This window comes from Chelonoidis abingdonii, chromosome 3, assembly GCF_003597395.2.
Source record: "Chelonoidis abingdonii isolate Lonesome George chromosome 3, CheloAbing_2.0, whole genome shotgun sequence".
NCBI lineage: Eukaryota > Metazoa > Chordata > Testudines > Testudinidae > Chelonoidis > Chelonoidis abingdonii.
This window is the reverse complement of record NC_133771.1, coordinates 113,753,711-113,772,221: the sequence shown is the minus strand read 5'-3', so window position 1 is coordinate 113,772,221 and position 18,511 is coordinate 113,753,711. Positions and strand designations below refer to the sequence as shown.

General features: G+C 41.2%; 1 protein-coding gene across 1 annotated transcript in view; it reads right to left on the bottom strand.

The window, feature by feature from the left end:
- The window catches only part of UTRN (utrophin), a 615,035-nt gene that overhangs the window by 517,062 nt on the left and 79,462 nt on the right, over window positions 1–18,511 (bottom strand). The window contains 1 exon segment of the mRNA XM_075064018.1: window positions 6,445–6,506. Coding sequence (XP_074920119.1) covers window positions 6,445–6,506 — 62 coding nt within the window.

The window sequence follows — 18,511 nt, the reverse complement described above, 5'->3', positions numbered from 1 at the left end:
CCTCTCAGGCCTCCTGAGTAAGGGACTCTGAGGGGGACAGCACCAACCCCCACTGCTGCCAGAGGCTGCTCAGCCAGCTTCACCCACTGAACTTTCTCAGGGGGTGCAGAAGCAGCCCTAGTGGTTGTCCTCCTAGATTACTTTTACAAGAGGCCTAGTTCAAGGAGAGAGAGATGCTGCGCCCAGGATTTGCGCAGGCTTTCCCTTCGGTTACCGGTGCTTTCCCCCAGTAACCGGTACACAGTCCTCTGTGGTGTTGATGGAGGGCTAGCCACTGGGGTTGGGTCCACGGGGCAATGGGATCGGGACTGGGGGGTAAGGGGAGTGAAGATGGGCAACAGAGATAGGGTTGTTCTTCTCCAGAGATAGGCCCCAGATGTCACAGCAGCCTCCTCTTCCACAGACACTCCCTAATGGCTTAGCAGCAGGATCTGTTCACTCAGCTGGATGCGAGGATGGGACCATCCCCGGCACCCAAGCGAGACTGTCAGCTGGTGGAGGAGGGTGAACTGAGCAGGTAGGATCGGCAGCAGAGGTGAGGCCAGCATCCCTCCAGACATGCCCCAAAGCCCAGCACGGGGAGCACTGCGTCTTTCCCTGATGAAAAGTGGAGCCAACAGGGCATCCTAGCTGGGAACCAGGAAGGACTTCCAAGCTACCCACGCACCACTGCCAGTAAGTGAATGGGGACTTGCCGGCAGAAGAGAAGCCATGCCTCCTGGTCAGGGTGGGGAGGAGGCAGCGGTGGCAGCAGAAGCGGGTGCGGAGACCACAGCAGATGGTATTGGGATGGCAGGTGGAACAGCCACCTGCACGTTGAGTAGCCAATGGCCCTAGAGCTGGTAGGTGACAGGGGAGACAGGGAGCTGCAACCAATGGCAGGGCTGTGGCAGTAGTGGGTGCCGCCACGGAAGGAGTCTTCTGGACGGGGTTCTTGCCCTTTTTCCTGTCCTAGCCCTTTCTGTCAGCAATGGGAGCTCCCTTGATGGCAATGGGAGTTTTGGCAGTACTGTCCCTCTTCTGCCTGCTGCTGCCACTGCCCAGCAGCAGTGCTGATGGTATCAGCAGTGGTGCTAGTGCTGGTTGCCACAGGGGCAGATAGGGAAGAAAGCACTGTGGATTTGATTTAAATCACTAGTCAAGACAACTCAATTTAATCATGGATTTCTACACAAAAGTGCATTCTGGAATATGCTGCTCAAACAGTTTCACTTTTGTTTCTACTGCCCGTCCCTTCCTTCTCACATTTAGCTCCAGACTTCTTGTCCAGATCTATTCTGCCCCCAACAATCTTCTATTCATTGAACTTTTTGAAACTATGCACTTTTAGAGAGAGACAGGTAAGGGACTGACTCTGTGCACACAAATTTGCAGAGGGACAATAGGGTTGAGGTCTGTTATTTCTCACCTCTCTATATTATTTATTTTAAAACATTTTTGCTGTTAACAAGCATGTTCTCTCTGGAAACAAATCCAGTTTGAGAACTGCAAAACTAAGCGTCTCTGATGGTATCTTCTAGACTAGCACTGAGCCCCATTGGGCAAACAGAAAGATTTACCTAAATCTATACTGAAGCCTGTAGAACCCTATAAGATTGGGTCCCTAATCCATGAACTATTGGAACTAATTTACATAACGTTTCTTAAACATTACATGGATATATCATCTCATACTATAGAATTAGTATTTATAATCCCTATTCCATGATGAGATAGCTAAAATGTATCTAAATTAAAACTCAAAGATATCTTTAGATCGATCGTTTTGATAAAATGCTTTTTGAGGTAAAAAAGCATTTAAATAAAAAAATCCTATTTAAATAAAAAATCCAATTTTTATTTAAAATCGTTGATTTTTATTCACCCTGGGATAGCCAAGAAGGGGCAACAACAAAGGTCAGGGGTCCCCTTCCTCAGCCCCCACCCCACCCAATGCAAAGCTGCTAGAGAGGACAACTCGCACACGGCCTGCTCAGAGTCCACCTTCAAAGTCAGATGATGGGAACAGCCACCCAGTGGAGAGAAGAAATAAAGGGAAACGTGAGGGTAGGGAAAATAGAGGCTGATCGCTCCTCCCCACTAGGCTGTGTAGGATGCGGGAGGTGGGAAGGCAAACAAAAACAGGAAGGGTTAACAAAACAAAGGAAGGAGGGCGAGGGGCACAATAGGCAGTGTGTGGGGGAGCACCAGCTCCTTCAGGAGAGGGGCAGCAGTGAAGGGAGGATGAAATGAAAGTGCAGAAAGTGCGCAAGTGCATGGGACAAACAGGGCTAGGCAGGGCAGAAGACAAAAAACAGTAAGCAGAAGGGATCTGGGTATGGGACAAACAACAAAAGCTGTGGCTTGGGCAAGCTAAGGAAGGCAGGTAAACAAACAACAAGGTTGGCTCAGCAGGGCCAGGGGAGGCAGGCAAAGAGAAAGCAAAGAGGGTACCAGGCAGGACAGGGGAGGTAAGCAAACAAACAGCAAAAAAGCAGGAAAGACCAAGCAGGGCAGAGGAAGTATATAGCAAACGGCAAAGAGGTAAGGGAGAATCAAGTAACAAGCAGGTCACCAGCAGAGAGAAGGGGGACCACATGAGACAGGGGGAGCAGCGAGCTGCAGGGGAAACTGAGAGCATGCAAAACAGGGGGCTCCAAACCATGAGTGTTGAGCAGTCACTACTGCAATTGAAATCTATGGGAGATGGGCTTTGAACGTATAAAGTGCTATAAGTACTATGAAAAATCAGGTCCTACATGTCTCAAGTTGGGAACCCCAAATTTTTGACCTAAGATCCAAGTCTGTTTCCCCATCTACGAAATGGGGATAATATTAACACACAGAGAGAACAGGAGTACTTGTGGCACCTTAGAGATTAAAAGGTTATTTCAGCATAACCTTTCACGGGCTACAGCTCACTTCTTCGGATGCATAGACTGGAACACACAAACAGGAGATATTTATACATACAGAGAACATAAAAAGGTGGAAGTAAGCATACCAACTGGAAGAGTCCAATCAATTGAGATGAGCTATCATCAGCAGGAGGAAAAACACACACACAATCTCACAGGGGTATAGTGAAAATAAATTAATTAACATGTGTGAAGCACTCAGACTCTAATGAATGCCAGAGAAAAGTCCATAAGGAAATTAATAATTCAGTCTTCAGAGCAGGGTTTGCACAGGGTGCAGAAAACAACTGGGGCCACACACGGAACAAAATATTCGATAGCTGCTCATTAACTGAGCTTCATTCATTTTGCATACTGCATGAGGCAGGGATCCTGTGGAAAAAACAGTATGTGATCATGTAATTAAAGACTGTATCATAATGCATACATACGGGGAAGGGGGAATTAATGTGGTATAGGTAATCTTAATTCTGGCACTTCCTAATTTCGGAGTGCTTGACTTTGCAATCCTAATAATGTTCTTTTAATGTAGTTTTTTCATGTGTTAATTATAAGTATAGATTAAATTAGAGGTGACAGACAGAAGGGGGAAGGACAGGATAGGAGGTAACAATTGTTTGAAGAGCACATTTCAAGAATAAACATTTTCACACAAGTATAACTCTGAGTAGCAGTATGCAATTAAAAAATAAACATTTTCCAGATATTCACTGTAAACCTTCCTGACAATTAGTGACATTATTTTGTGGAACAGTCTCTTTAGGAAAGTGGCAGAAGTCCTATAACCTGTCTCTTAACAGTAGATTGGACAACACAATAGAAAGTGAATATTAAGGGGCAAATTCCTCTGGCTTAGTTGTGTTGGTTTGCAGCTTTCCAGCATTTTTGCAATTTATAATTGTTTGCATATTTAGCTTTTATATTGGGTACATACTAATATGGTGGAGTATTTTTCTTACAGTACCTGTAAGTGTACAATTTTAAAAAGTATATAGATTTTTTAAATTAGTTGGATGATCTTCCTATGGTGCCAGCTTCATAGACTTGCTGAAGTCAGATGAAGCTGAGCATACTACAGCTTTCAATAGGTTGAGGCTTAGCAAAGTAAATTAACTGCCTTCTTTAACACTTAATTTTTTATAAAAAGGCAAGTTACTTCCAAAAAGTTTGTGTGCAATTGGGGTGTTATTAAACTGCCAATGGAATTCTTAGAGTGACTGATGAGACACAAGAACGACATTGTTCTATACTGTACAGAAGATTCTTAGATTATATCCAATTGGTTTAATTAAAGTTCAAGCAATTTTTAAAGTGCATGAAATTATAGAGGCTATGAAACGGAGATATAATATTTTCTGTTTCTCTGTACATTAAATTGTGTTATACAGCAAGTACAGCATAAATTATTTTCCACTCATTTATACATTCAAAAATGAAGGGCAATTACAGTACAATTAATGTTCAAGTTCCTAGAGCCTGAACTTAGACATTCTTTATAAATGGATATAAAACTAAGAAATTGCTTGTATCACAGAAAATAAGCTACATAAACCTATCCAATTTCTCTCATCTTCATTTCTCTATCATGAGAGGTGTCCCAGTTAACCCAGCTGTGACTTGTAGAAATTATATTTTAAAGCAGCCAAAATGATTTCATAAACACATTGAGGAGACTGCTTTCAACTACTAAGTATTCCTGTTTAATTTCCTTAGGTTTTTAAAATTATAAGGAACTAGGCTTTCTAATATCAATATATATTATCTTTCTACCTACACCTTTTATCATGCTCATCACCACTGTATCCAACTGCATTAATCTTCCTAAGCCAGGGCCCTTCCTGTGCAAAGTAGTGCTTGAGCTGAACATGAAAAAAAAAAATTAGAAGTGCATCATACAAGTGATCACTTTACGCCCTAGAGTACAAATCTTCTAACCATTAACTTAGCTTGCATAACTTCAGTGTTATTAATGAATGGGTCATGAAATTGCCCAGATCCTTCTAAATCCAGCCATAGTATTAGACTCTACTTCCCGTGAAAGAGAATCCAACAGGTAGAATGTGTGTTGCGTGAAGTGCATTTTTATATACATACATACATACATACATACATACATACACACACACAGCCCTTAATTTCATTGCTTGAAACTTTAAGTTGCACTTGCCAATGTCACAACAAAAATTGTATCGAGATGAATAAATAGAAAAACTCTTGACCTTTCACTTGAATTGTGATATGCTAATGCAATAACATTGTCAGTTTTTCTATTTACATGCTGATTTATTTACAGGCCCGAAGTAGGGAGAAAAATAACATCATGCTTCAAGTTGCTCTCAGTTTGTTTTTGCTTTTTCAGAACATTTTTCCCTTGATCATTAAGCAGCATTGAGAAGGATGTGTCTGGCATAATCAACTTATACACTCTTCTCCCCAAACTAAAACACTGGCCAAGACTATCCTGGCTAAAAGCTAAGAATCTCATCTATCCAGCAAAATGAACCGTCAGATCAAAATGAATAAAATCATGCCAACCTTGCATTTAAACAATACACTGTAAGTTGGAGAGCCAAGGGGATGGTAATCAAACCTCTGCGTTCTCCAGACCAAGCTATAGCTTTGAGAAGTCTATATTATCACTTCCCATAACAGTGTCACAAAGGTTTTTAAATTTGTCTCCTCATACTTGTCCTCAAACATTGGACTTCACATGCATGTACCTTTCCATTAAGTGAGGCACCCACACTAGCTGTTCTATTTTCAGTAGCCTTTCTGGCCCAGAAAGATACGTTCTTCACTTGAGGCTAACCAGGGTTCCTCTCTTCATGCTATTAAGTAGGAAATAATCCCATGGCCATTGTGTTCCATCTTCAGTAATCAGCAGAGTGGCATAAAGGGAGGTTTAAAATAGCTATTTTTCTTCCCTGTGCAATGCTACAACTTCTTTTCCCAGCCCACAATAAGAAGCAATGTCCTCAATAGCTTTTAAGTCACAGGAAAGTTAGTGTGAAAGCAAAGAAGTGTGCAAAAATGAATGAACAGTTATCCACCAGTTTATAACCAAGACTCAAACTGGAAGCACTTTGTGGACCAGAGTGAAGGTTCACTGACTATTGTGTATGAGCAGAATTGACTTAGCATCAACATAGTGGAGGCTAGTTATTAGAATCCACTCTAATGCACTCAAGATATTGTATACAGAGTAAACTCCAGCAGGACAACTATGAACTGAACAGACACTGCCTGCAGAAAACTGTAGTTCTTAACACCTGTTGAATATAAAATGTCTCTCACAAACTAACGAGAGTGTAGTGCTGCAATATTTTTGAGGGGATACGGTGTGTTTATTTGCCGGGGGGGGCACACATTACCAATATTTTACTTAAAAAACATTTTGCCATTATAGACTTTACTATGTTTTTGAGACAGTTCTTCAAAATTTTGATCCAAGTACATTTAGTAAATGCTAAAAACCCTGAAACAAAATATGGTACCTAGAGCTGACATTTATTTCGTTCCTACTGGAATTTTTGAAAATTATTTCTACCTTGGAAAAGCGAGCATTAATCCATTTTGTAAAGGTCTTCTTCTGTACATCATTGTGTTCATCTAGAGAGAAAAGAGGGGAGGGGGAAAGACAATGAGTGAACATTTATTCTTTAAAATTCCCCAAATAAGAATACCACCTCAATCCTGGGGTGTTTGAGAAAGAGCATTTCAAACAAAACAATCCCAGCCTCACTGTGAAGAACTTGCTAGCTACTTAGCAGATAAAATTGCTCAGATTCAGACCAAACCTCCTGCATCCAGGATACAGGGCAATGTCATGACTCCAAGACAGCAATTGTGGAATCTACTGTGTTCAAGTTACAACCAGTGACAGTGTATTTCTGGAAGTGGTGGGGGCACTTTGAGCCTTTACCTATGCATGTAACTCACATCCCCCCTGTCTGCTAGGAAGAGAAACCTTGCGTTTCAGATTCGGACTTTTTACACTTATCCATGTCTTTGTCACCACAAGTTCAGACTAATACCACACTATTTTGAGCTACACATTGAGCCTATTCAGAAGATTAAATTCATCCAAAGCATAGCAGCCTTTTAAACATAACAGTCTCACATTGGACACAGAACCCTGATGATGCAAAAGCTGCACTGGCTGCCCATCAACATCTGAGTGGAGTTGGTTTTGATCCGTTAAAGCCTTAAATGTTTGGGGACCTAATAACTTAAAATACCATCCCTCTCCCCATGCCACATTGCCACAATTCTGGTTAATACGGCCACTTGAAATGGCACTCCCAGGACATTACAGAGAAGAGGAAACTGCCAGCCTCGCATTCTTCACCAGGGTCCCTTGACTCAAAAACCTTTCCCCTACGGTCCTCCAGGGCCCAGATATACTGATAAAGCTTATCTATTTTTCAGACATTTGCTGAGAAGACAGAATATGGGTTGGATGAGGTTATTTATTAGCATGAGATAATCAAGTTTGGGGGCTGGAAGTGATAGTGACTGTATGGGTTTAAGCATTTCATATTAATTTTGGAGATTAATATGAACATAAAGCCTTGTAGGGGTGCCAAAATATTGGGATGGACAATTCTATCATCTGTGCTTAATAACACAAAAATAAATAGATAAATGATAGATTAGATGAAGACTGAAATATTGAGCATCATCCACTAATCTCCATCCGCCTACAAAGACCCCCTCGATATGCATGTAGAACACATCTTCTCATGGGCATGATCTGACTTTTTGCATTCCTAAGCCTTTGAGAGAACCAACACAAGTAATTTAGACCAATATTTGTAGTTTTATGTTAATTTGGTAACCACTGAAAAATAATAAAGCAGGTTTATTAATAATGTTTGCAAAAATAAAAAAGTCTCAATGATCACGTAAACCAACAATGATTAAGAAACAAATGAAACTGCATTTGCAGTGAACTGATCTGACCTTCACCACCATAACCCCATGCACGCATGGGCACACTCTGACACCTCACCAGGAGTTTACAATTAGAGTTATCCCAGCAAAGCTTTGTTCTGTAGTTTATCTTCCCCTTCTCCCCCACCCCACCCCACCCCGGCCAGTTTTCAGACCCAAGGGCTGAAGTACTATCTAGGCATTTATACCACATTCACCTCTGTGGTATCTGGGACAAGGATTGTGCGGACAACACACGCATCTGTCAGTGCAAGCTACTGGACTAGCAGATTTTCATTTTACTTTAAATAGGAAGCCCTTATTTTTTCAGCCTCTGACAAAGTGTCAAAAATGCACACTCTCACTCCAATCCTTTGTTTTAGGTATTTTCTACCTATCCATCAAGGAATTCATGTGACCTCATCAATTTAACAACTAAGCATTCTTGCAACACAAAAAGTCACATTTACTTTAAGATTTTCCAAAGCATTCTGCTCACTTTCAGAACCTGTGCTTTCTGAGCTTTATAAATCAAATATAAAAAAGTGTGGCCCGGATGGGAAAGTAGCATTTTAGTAATTAGGGATTATAGTTAATGAGGTTGCGTCTACCATTCAGTTATAAATCCCCAGGAAGAGAATTTCACATCTGAAAGACTGATGTACTATTAACTAGAGCAGGGGTCGGCAACCTTTCAGAAGTGGTGTGCCAAGTCTTCATTTATTCACTCTAAGTAAGGCCTTGCGTGCCAGTAATACATTTTAATGTTTTTAGGTCTCTTTCTATAAGTCTATAACATATAACTGAACTATTGTTGTATGTCAAGTAAATAAGGTTTTTAAAATGTTTAAGAAACTTAATTTAAAATTAAATTAACGTGCAGAGCCCCCCAGACCGGAGGCCAGGACCCGGGCAGTGAGAGTGCCACCAAAAAGTCAGCTCGCATGCCACCTTCAGCACGCCTGCCATAGCTTCCTACCCCTGAACTAGAGCAACATACACAATGCCCAATCAATTGTATGTCGATTTCTACCTGTCTGTAAAGGAAACTACCACAGACTGACATTATGACACAGATGACAAATTGTATATGTTTGACCATATAACATATTACCATTCAGTGAAGTGCATGACAAAGTTAAGATTTTCAGCCACAGACCAATAAAATTCTCTCAAAAAGATACTGAAATAAGCAAACGTTATGAACCAAAATGATGTTCTCAGTAATATATGTGCAACCCCAAAGTCAATGGGGTTGCATAACGACAGTACAGAATCTGGCACATAACTCACTCCATTATTACACAAACCATTCCCTCGGTTAGTTTCTTACTTGTTAGCCTTGCCCTCAGGTCATTTAAATGACCTTTCAACAGCTAGTGGCAGACGTTAACCAGAGGCTCTAAACGGGGGTCTGCAGCCCAACCAGTCCTTTCAAGGGTCCATGGGACCCTGTGGCTGAAACCCAGAGCCCTGAGCCACAGCACCCCACACAGGGACATAAGCGGAAGCTGCAGGGCTGAATCCTGGAGCCTCAACGCTCCCTGCAGGGCGGAAGCCCTGGGCCCACAGGGTGGAGTTCAGGGGACATGGGGAGAGCTGACTTCCCAAACTGCAGTGCTTTACCCATAGCGGAGCAGTTCCACACACATACCTCCTCCTCTCCTTCTGCCCCCAAGGCCCTGCCTCATGTCCAGGTTGGAGGTGGGGAGCTGGGAAGTGCAGGCAGCTGCTGCTCTGGCTGGTGCCATGGAGTGGGCAACCGCAGCGCCCCCCCCCCCCACCCCATCTCCTGCTAGTGCCTGGGCTTGCAGCTCCGCTTCAGCTCCCAGCCCCTTTTGACTGCTCATGCAGCCATTAAGAGGAGAGCTGCCCAAGTGGTGGCCCTGGCCCCAGGACAAGCAGAGCCCTCAGGGAGCAGCGACCACAGTGGGGGCCCCCTCCCAGCACACAGCCCCTAACTACTACCTCTCTGCACCCTGATCTACCCGCCTGCCAGCAAACAGTCCTAGATAACCCTCTCCCTGTACCGAGTTACCCCCTGCCTGCATACTGAGCTACCTTCCCGCCTGCACACAAACATCTATCCTGCACTTTGAGCTACCTCTCTGCCTGCACCCTGTGTGGTTTCAAAAACTTCTTGAGCTGAGTCTCTCCTCCCCTTTTCAGTTACAATTTTTGCTTCTGAGCCCTGTCTCCCACAACCCAGACAGGCTGGGTGGCCTGCTGAGGTGAGTCAGAGTGTGGAGATGGCACGCTCTCCCTGGACACCACTGTGCAGAGCTGGCCCGAGCCCTGGCAGCCCCTGCCCCCACCCAAACAGAAGTAAAACTGTTCCCCATCCCCTGCTGGGCCCCTGAGTGTTTAATAAAAGGGGAGGGGGGTCACAAAGAAAAAGGTTGAAAACCCCTGCCATTAACAATAGTAAAACACATTTTCAAACTCTCACAACAAAGAGAAAAGAAAAAAAGGATTTTCTAGCATTGTTTGTTGTCTCTTGTACCATATTGTGTAACAGAAGTATGTTTGTGTCACTTGAGTGCACTCATAACAAATGGCTCTGAGATCAAATGCCAGAGCTTCATTCTGGTGTTTAATCACCTACAGAAGTCACTGGCAGCCTTGCGTATTCCTCCACCACGAACATTATCCTTTCAGTTGACCAGGACTTTCATACTCCAGCTCTGTTCCAGTTTTCAGCTTTATGCCTCCTTTTTGTTCCTGAACACACTATTCATATGGATATCATATAGGGGAAGACCTCACTGACTTGTGGTTTGCCCTTCGCTTAAGCTCTGTTTCCAGTAGTCATCTTGAAAATCAGCCTCCTCCTTTTACCATTTACATTACACTTGCACTATACAGGGTTTTTTGTGTTTTTTTTTTTCTCTTTACTTAAATCCTGAAAGACAAAAGTTGGAAAAGCACATTTTTGTCATGAAAAGGACACTAGGGAGGTTTTATGGGTCAGATCAGACAGTCCCACTGCCTTTTGTGTCAACCAGTCCAACAAGCGTGAGCAAGGGTCAACATTCATCTAAGTCAGCCTTAAATTTGCCTTGCTCCCTTTGTTTAAGCTTCTAATTTTCTACAAAGAAGGAATTTAGAAATAAAATAAGGAATTAGCCTCTGGGTTTTCAATTATGGTCCTAGGAATGTAACAAAATTAGAAATGCCTGCTTGTCTAGCCTTGGGGTACATACACTGTATTTATGATAAATATCTCCCCACATCACACCAGTATGAGTTTACAGAAGAAAGGGAAAAAGTGCTCAGTTTTTCTGAGTGGGAAAAGCATTTAGCATTTATAATTTAAGTGTACTTAAAAATAGAGATTTACTCACATATAAAATCTGTGTCTATTATTTACACACAGACAGACTCTACTTAAGTTTTTACTTTCAATTAATGGAGTAATAAAAGTCAAAATAAAAATGCTGTAAGTATGGTAGGATTTCATACAGTGGCTAGCACAAGCAACCCTGATGCTGATGAAGGCCTCTGGGCATTACCATAAAAATTACTAAATAATCATCTTACTGACTGTCAGGCCACGTCTAGACTACGCACCGTATCGGCGCGTTAAAATCGATTGCTCGGGGATCGATATATCGCGTCTCATCTAGACGCGATATATCGATCCCCGAGCACGCTTATATCGATTCCGGAACTCCACCAAAACCAACGGAGTTCCGGATTCGACATGGCGAGCTGCGGACATCGATCCCGCGCGGTGAAGACGGGTGAGTAAATCGATTTTAGATAATCGATTTCAGCTACACTATTCTCGTAGCTGAATTGCGTATCTAAAATCGATTTTCACGTGTAGTGTAGACCTGGCCTCACTGTTTAAACAACTTGAACATCAGATTTAAGCAATAACTAAGCTTCAAGAGCATGGCAAACAGTACTAGACTACTGTATGCAGAGAGGAAGCTTCATACATCTGTCTTCCATTTAGCTTACTACAGAAGCCAAAATGCCTGGGTTCATTTCAAGATCTTACTACTAGGATTCAGAGTCTTAAGAAGCAAATCACCCTACTTTTCGTTCACAATGCTCGCATTAAGGTAAAACTGACAAACTCTGAGTTCTGAATTAAAAGCAAGCAATTAATTAGGAAAAATAGTCCACTATCCCAGTTGGAATGCAATGATAGGACAGATTCAAGTTCTTGGACCGCACCAATCGCTCTTGGCATAAAACTCACTAGTTTAGTTCAGAAGAGATTATAGTCAAACTAGCAAGGGTCCAAAGAGGGCTCACTGTTTTAAAAAGTGTCCCAATTGTCAGTTTATAATTCATTTGTGAACCCACAGCCAATTTATATTTATTGTTGCAAATCTTGATGTATGTGGGAGAACTGTTGATAGTAAAGAACTTTAAAATTTAGCATGAAAGACTAGAGAGAAAAAAACTTTCCTGAATAGTAATTTGTGTTAAATATCCAAGGAGAAACACTATCACACAACTGACATTTAATAGCTACAAATTTGAGACAGATCGGAATGCCAGTGATGAAAACAACCTACAGTCTGTCTAGAATTTACCATAATTTTCTATGTGCCTCAGAAACAAAGACTTTCTCAAGAGAACATCATGCAACAAATATTAGAAAACACTTCAAAACAAAAACAGAAATATTCTTCTCACCTGCAAAGATATTCATGTTGACAGGGGTATTTCAGTAAGACAAAAGGAAAGACGGTGAAGTTGTTATGTACACTACGGATAATTCAGAAGTCAGAAAGATGTCATGGAGGTTAAACATGCTCCAGTCTAGGTTAGCATGGCTAACGTTTAACGTAATGGTACAGAAGTGAAATGTCAGTGTACTACTAAAAGCCATCCAACTATTTGTACCCCTCTGCTGAACCCTTTAATAACAGCCAAATCCTGCAAGTGCTTGGTTTCTCCTGAGTGTTGACTTTATCGAATGTTGAGGGAACTCACAGGAGATGCTGAGTACTTCACACAATTGGATCTTATCATCATAACCCTATGACACCAACAACATCTCTTCCCCCCTTCCCCAGTCATGTGTGAACTTTATAAATCACATTTGTGCTGAAGTCAGGGCACTAACCTTTCCACACACAAACAAAAATTGACTCCAATAGATGAAAAAAATTGAGGGGAGTATAAAATAAAAATATTTAACTGTATTTAAACATATTAATGCTGTTTAGACATGCCTACAAAGAGGGTTAACTATCAAACAACACAGGCACTGTAGCCACCATTCCAGTTTATTTCCTCAGCAGACAAATTAACTAGGGTTATTTAAAAACAAATGGAATTTATACTAGGCTGTTAGGAAAGATGGAGAGTTCACCACAACCCTTGTTAAGTTGTTCCAATGCTTAATTACCATCAGCAGCATTAAATATTTGCACTAGCAGAACCTTAGAGTTACGAACACCAGAGTTACGAATTGACCAGTCAACCACACACGTCATTTGGAATTGGAAGTACACAATCGGGCAGCAGCACAGACAAAAGCAGCAAATACAGAACACTCCTGTGTTATAAAGTACACTACTACAAAAATAAAGGTAAAGTTTAAAAAAAGATTTGACAAAGTAAGGAAACTTTCTGTGCTCATTTCGTTTAAATTAAGATGGCTAAAAGCAGCATTTTTCTGCTGCATAGTAAAGTTTTAAAGCCGTATTAAGTCAATGTCCAGTTGTAAACTTTCAAAAAGAACAACCGTAATGTTTAGTTCAGAGTTATGAACAACCTCCCTTGCCAAGGTGCTTGTAACTGAGGTTCTACTATACCTTTGCCTGTATTGAAACCCAGATTTGCTTGTGCCAAGCTTACAAAGCAACCCATATCACTCTTAATTAAAGATGGTCATCTTCATTATTTACCCCCTCCCAATTTTTGGGTCATCTGCAAACTTTATCAGTGAGGATTTTATGGTTTCTTCCAGGCAACTGATAAAATAGCGTATGGCCAAGAACAGAACCCTGAGGAACTCCACTGGAAACACTCCCACTCAATGGATTCCCCATTTAGTGTCACATTTTGAAATACATCAACCAGTTTTAAATCCATTCAAGGTGTCCAATGTTTATTTTGTATCTTAATCAAAATGTCACGTGATACCAAATACCTTACAGAAGTCTAAGTCTATTACCACAACGATATTACCCTTTATCAATCAAACTTGTAATCTCATGAAAAAAAAAGATATGCAGGTAGTATGCGAAGAGCTATTTTTCCATAATCCATGTTGATTGCCATTAACTGTATCACATTCCTTTAATCCTTTAAGGAGTCCCAAATCAGTCATTTCATCATTTTACCTAGGATCAACATCAAGGGGATACACCTATAATTACCCACGTTGTTCTGTTTACCCCTTTTAAGAAAGAAATGCATGAAGATGATTGTGGGACAAGTAGGTGACAGAGACTAGTATTAGTGGGGCACAGGGCAATTAAAATCCCATTATTAGTTGAAAGACCGGGTTAAAAATCTTACCTTCAATCCACGCAATGCTCTAGGAAAGCCAGTACAAAAAATCCCACAAAAAACAAAGTTATCAAAAGTATGCCCACACACTATAGTTTGAGCCAAGAAATATCTGAAGTGGGGGAAAGGAATCCACTTCCTTAGACAAAAAAGCATACTACTCTCTTTAGTAATGCCCTTTCACTTGCCTCGCTGCCAGGGAAATGTGTTCTGCGCGGTCATGAGCAACAGGCCCTTGCACAATAACATCTGATTACATAAAGCTTGAACGGTTGAGCATATGCAAAAAACTACCTCTCTCAATGGGAATATAGCAGCTTTTTATCAAATATATTTCTTTATTGCTGCAATTTGAGGAGGAATGAGGAGACGATAAATGGGGCACTGGAGTAAAATGCCATCTCATAAAGGGTCCCTTCTTATGGCTCCTGGCACATGTTACAGATTTTTTGTTTCTTGCAGTTTAAACAGGATAACAACAGGCCTACACATGGGTGGCCCTACAGAACTAGTTTTCAAACTTTTTGAGCTGAGCCCCCTCTCCCCAAATTTTTGGTTTTGCCCCCCAACCCAGCCAATTATGATGAGTCTCAGCTGGAGGTGGCACTCTCTCCCCAAGCCCCACTGCACTGGACTGAAGCCCAAGCCGCCTGGCATCATCGTCCCCCCCCAAACATTCCTCCGCACCCTTCTAGAGGGAGTGTACCCCACTGTATGGAAACCTCTGCCCTATACCCTAATTAAGTGCCCATTACCTTCAACAGAATAATTATCTAAGCCAATTTACCCCCGATGTTGATTACCCTGCCTGATTAACGGCCTTGAGGGTTTGTAAATTCAGACCTACCTACAAAAGGAAAGAGTAACTACCTAGCATGCACTGAAACACGGCGTTTTAATACAATTAACACCACCACTGAATATCAAATTGGTATGACCCATGTTATATACAGATAACCCTATACTTTGCAGAGCTTATTGTAGCTCACCAGGATAACAATAGTTCGCTGTCTAACTGGGAGGATGCATGTAGAGGGGTCACACAGCAGTCAGTCCTGGGTCCAGTACTAATCAATATTTTTTATTAATTGGATAATGGAATGGAGAGTATGCTTGTAAAGCTTCTAGATGACACCAAGGTGAGCGGGGTTGCAAGCACTTTGGAGGACAGGATTAAAATTCAAAATGATCATAATAAACTGAAAATTGGTCTGAAATCAACAAGATGAAATTAAATAAAAACAAGTGCCAAGTACTATAAACAAAAAAAAAAATGCACAACTACAAACTGGAGAACAGCTGTAGTACTGTTGAAAAGGATCTAGGGGTTTTAGCGGATCACATACTGACTGTGAGCCACCAATGTGATGCCTTTGCAAAACAAGGCTAACAACAAGGCTAACAACAAGAGAATACAGAAATGGAATTTGTAGTCAGAGGGAAGTCAATCCTAGATTGTCAGAGCATATCAGGGCTTTCAGAGAACTCCAAGCCAAGGGATTTCAGCAGACAGTTGCTCGAGTAAGTAATTTTGTACACACATTCCACTCCCCATGCTCTACTTAGTTATTTAATGGGACTGTGGTAAAGTCAAGTCAGTATGATCTGGATTTCAAAACTCTGTTATTCTCACATACTAAAAGTTTTTCTGATGGAACTGCAGCATTGGGAATGTGGAAATCAGCATCCCATTTTGTCCATATAGAAAAAAGGGGTTATCTAATTAATGCAGAAGACTGGAAGTCAGACAACTCTCCTGCAGCTTCTGGTGACACCTTGTCTAAGTCAGTTAGGTCCACAAAGACAGTGCACACTGGAGAAGTTTTCTGAGCAGTTTTAAAACATCTTCAGAAGTTTTAAAACCAGTTAAAACCATACTCAGATTCAGTTTTAGGTGGTTTAAGGATGCCTGAAACACTTCTACTGAACCAGTCTGAAAATTAAGAGAATGTCTACAGTAAGTCTCCAACCTGGGTTGACAGACTCGGGCTTGCGAGTTTCGCACTACCATGCTAAAAACAGCTATGTAGACATAGAAGCTCGGGTTGGTTCTGAAGCCTAGAGAGGGGATGGGCTCCAGAGCCCAAGCCACAACTTCAAAGCTCTGTCTACACAGACATTTTTAGTGCAACAACATGAGCATGAGTCTGCTGACCCAGGTTAGGAAGCTCACTGCTGAAGGCTGCCACAGGCTGTGTAGGTGTGCCATTAGCTGACTAAAGTAAAAGCTGACTTGAAACTAGTTCACTATGTATGTATCAGTAAAAGTCAAGGCCACATTAAATGGCCTAAAACTAGGTCCGCACTATGGCTTTAACTAGATATAAAACTGAATAGTACAATTTTAAAACTGGTTACAATGTTTCTCCCGTAGCGGAAAAGCTCTATGACTTTGGCATGCACTGCTTTTAAAAATTAATACTAACTGCCTCACAGGAGCACTGTGAAGATTGCTCCATAGAGTTCCGAGATCACTGAATGGAAGTGTAATATAATATGTTAAAAGTTTTCCACCTCCCCAGCCCTTGCTGTGGATGTAGGATGTTTGCCCTGAAATGCTGATGAATAACTATTGATGTCCATCAGGTGCAATACTAGGCTAAATTAACATGGAGATGGAATTCAAATAAACTGAAGGATTGCTGGACAATACCATCATTGATGGGTCACACGTCTGCTCCTTTGACAGGGCGGGGGGAGGTTATGCGGTATCTGCATCTTTCCCTTTAAGAATGACAAATCTAGTTGTAAGCAATGAGAATCAAAGGCTCTTACTAAACATAATTAGAACCAAACTTGAACTACTCGCTTCCCTCTTTGACAAAAGAGAAATATGACTTAAAGAGTAGTTAATTTTAAGGGTTGTGTCTTTTGAGAAATAGGTATATCAGGAACTGCCAAATCAACATGTCAACTTCTACACATGGCAAAAGAGTCTGCAACATTGGTCATTGTCTGCTTGCCCAGAATTAAGGTGACCAGATGTCCCGATTTTATAGGGACAGTCACAATTTTGGGAGCTCTCTCTTATATAGGCACCTATTACCCTTCCCCCCATCCCCTGTCCCAATATTTTTCCACTTGCTATCTAGTGACCCTACCCAGAATTGAGACAGGGTAATCTACAAGGTTAAAGAAATTAGGAACTAAAGTAAAAATTAGATACCTGCATTTATTCTGGGAAGTGCAGCTTTTTTTAAAGCTCACACAGAAAAACAAAAAACCCTGCATTGTGCATAGTTTTCTAACTCAAAAAGCCACGCTGAACCATTTGAAGATTAGCTTATTAAAACACTAGTAAACTACACTTATGGTGGGGGAAAGCACTATATGCTGGCTCCACGCTCCAAAATACTCCGGTGGTTGATGTGACATCACAATACAGAGCAGCACACTGGAGAAGCAGGCGGTGATCTGAGTAGTGCCTGAACACTGTTGAACTTAAAAACGTGTTTCCTCCTACTTCGGTAATTTACCTAATGAACCTTTCATCTAGGTACTGGAGCCATTTAGCACTCTCACTGCTGAAGTTTATTACATTTTGACAGTTCCTTTTGCAGTGAGGCAGAAAAGCCCCATACTAAAATATATCAATGAGTACCAAAATTGTGTTTACTTAAACATAGGGCATCATATAGAGAGAACGACTGTGCTTCAAAAATGGGAAATACTATTAAGTGGGGTCCATCAGGGGTCACTGGAGATTTACTTTTTTCTCTCACACACTGACTCTTTAAACCAGCAAGATAGAGAATCTTACTAAAAATTAGTTGAATTCACTTTATACACATTTCTGGGAGCAATAAATATAAAGTGATTTGTACACACTCTGGGCAGGCTATGAAGTTAAATGGTAAAATAAATAAATACCATACTTCTCATTGGCTGAAGTACATAAATAGAAGCATCAAATGAATAGAAATAAAACAAAAGCAAGAATATTATTATTTCTAAAGTACTAGAATATCACTGCACATCTCTAGAGAAAGGTCTCAGAATGTCAGCAATGTGCTGAAACATGACTGTATAGTAATAGCCACAAGACAATCTGCTGAAACATTATTATTTGGCCAACACAGACCTTGACAGAAATACTTAGCTTAGTTTTGTTCACTACTTTAAAAAGAAACATCGCTATAATAAAGGCATAGCATATCTGACCTACGATTTAAATGGTATTTTTACTGGTCTTCATGGCTCCA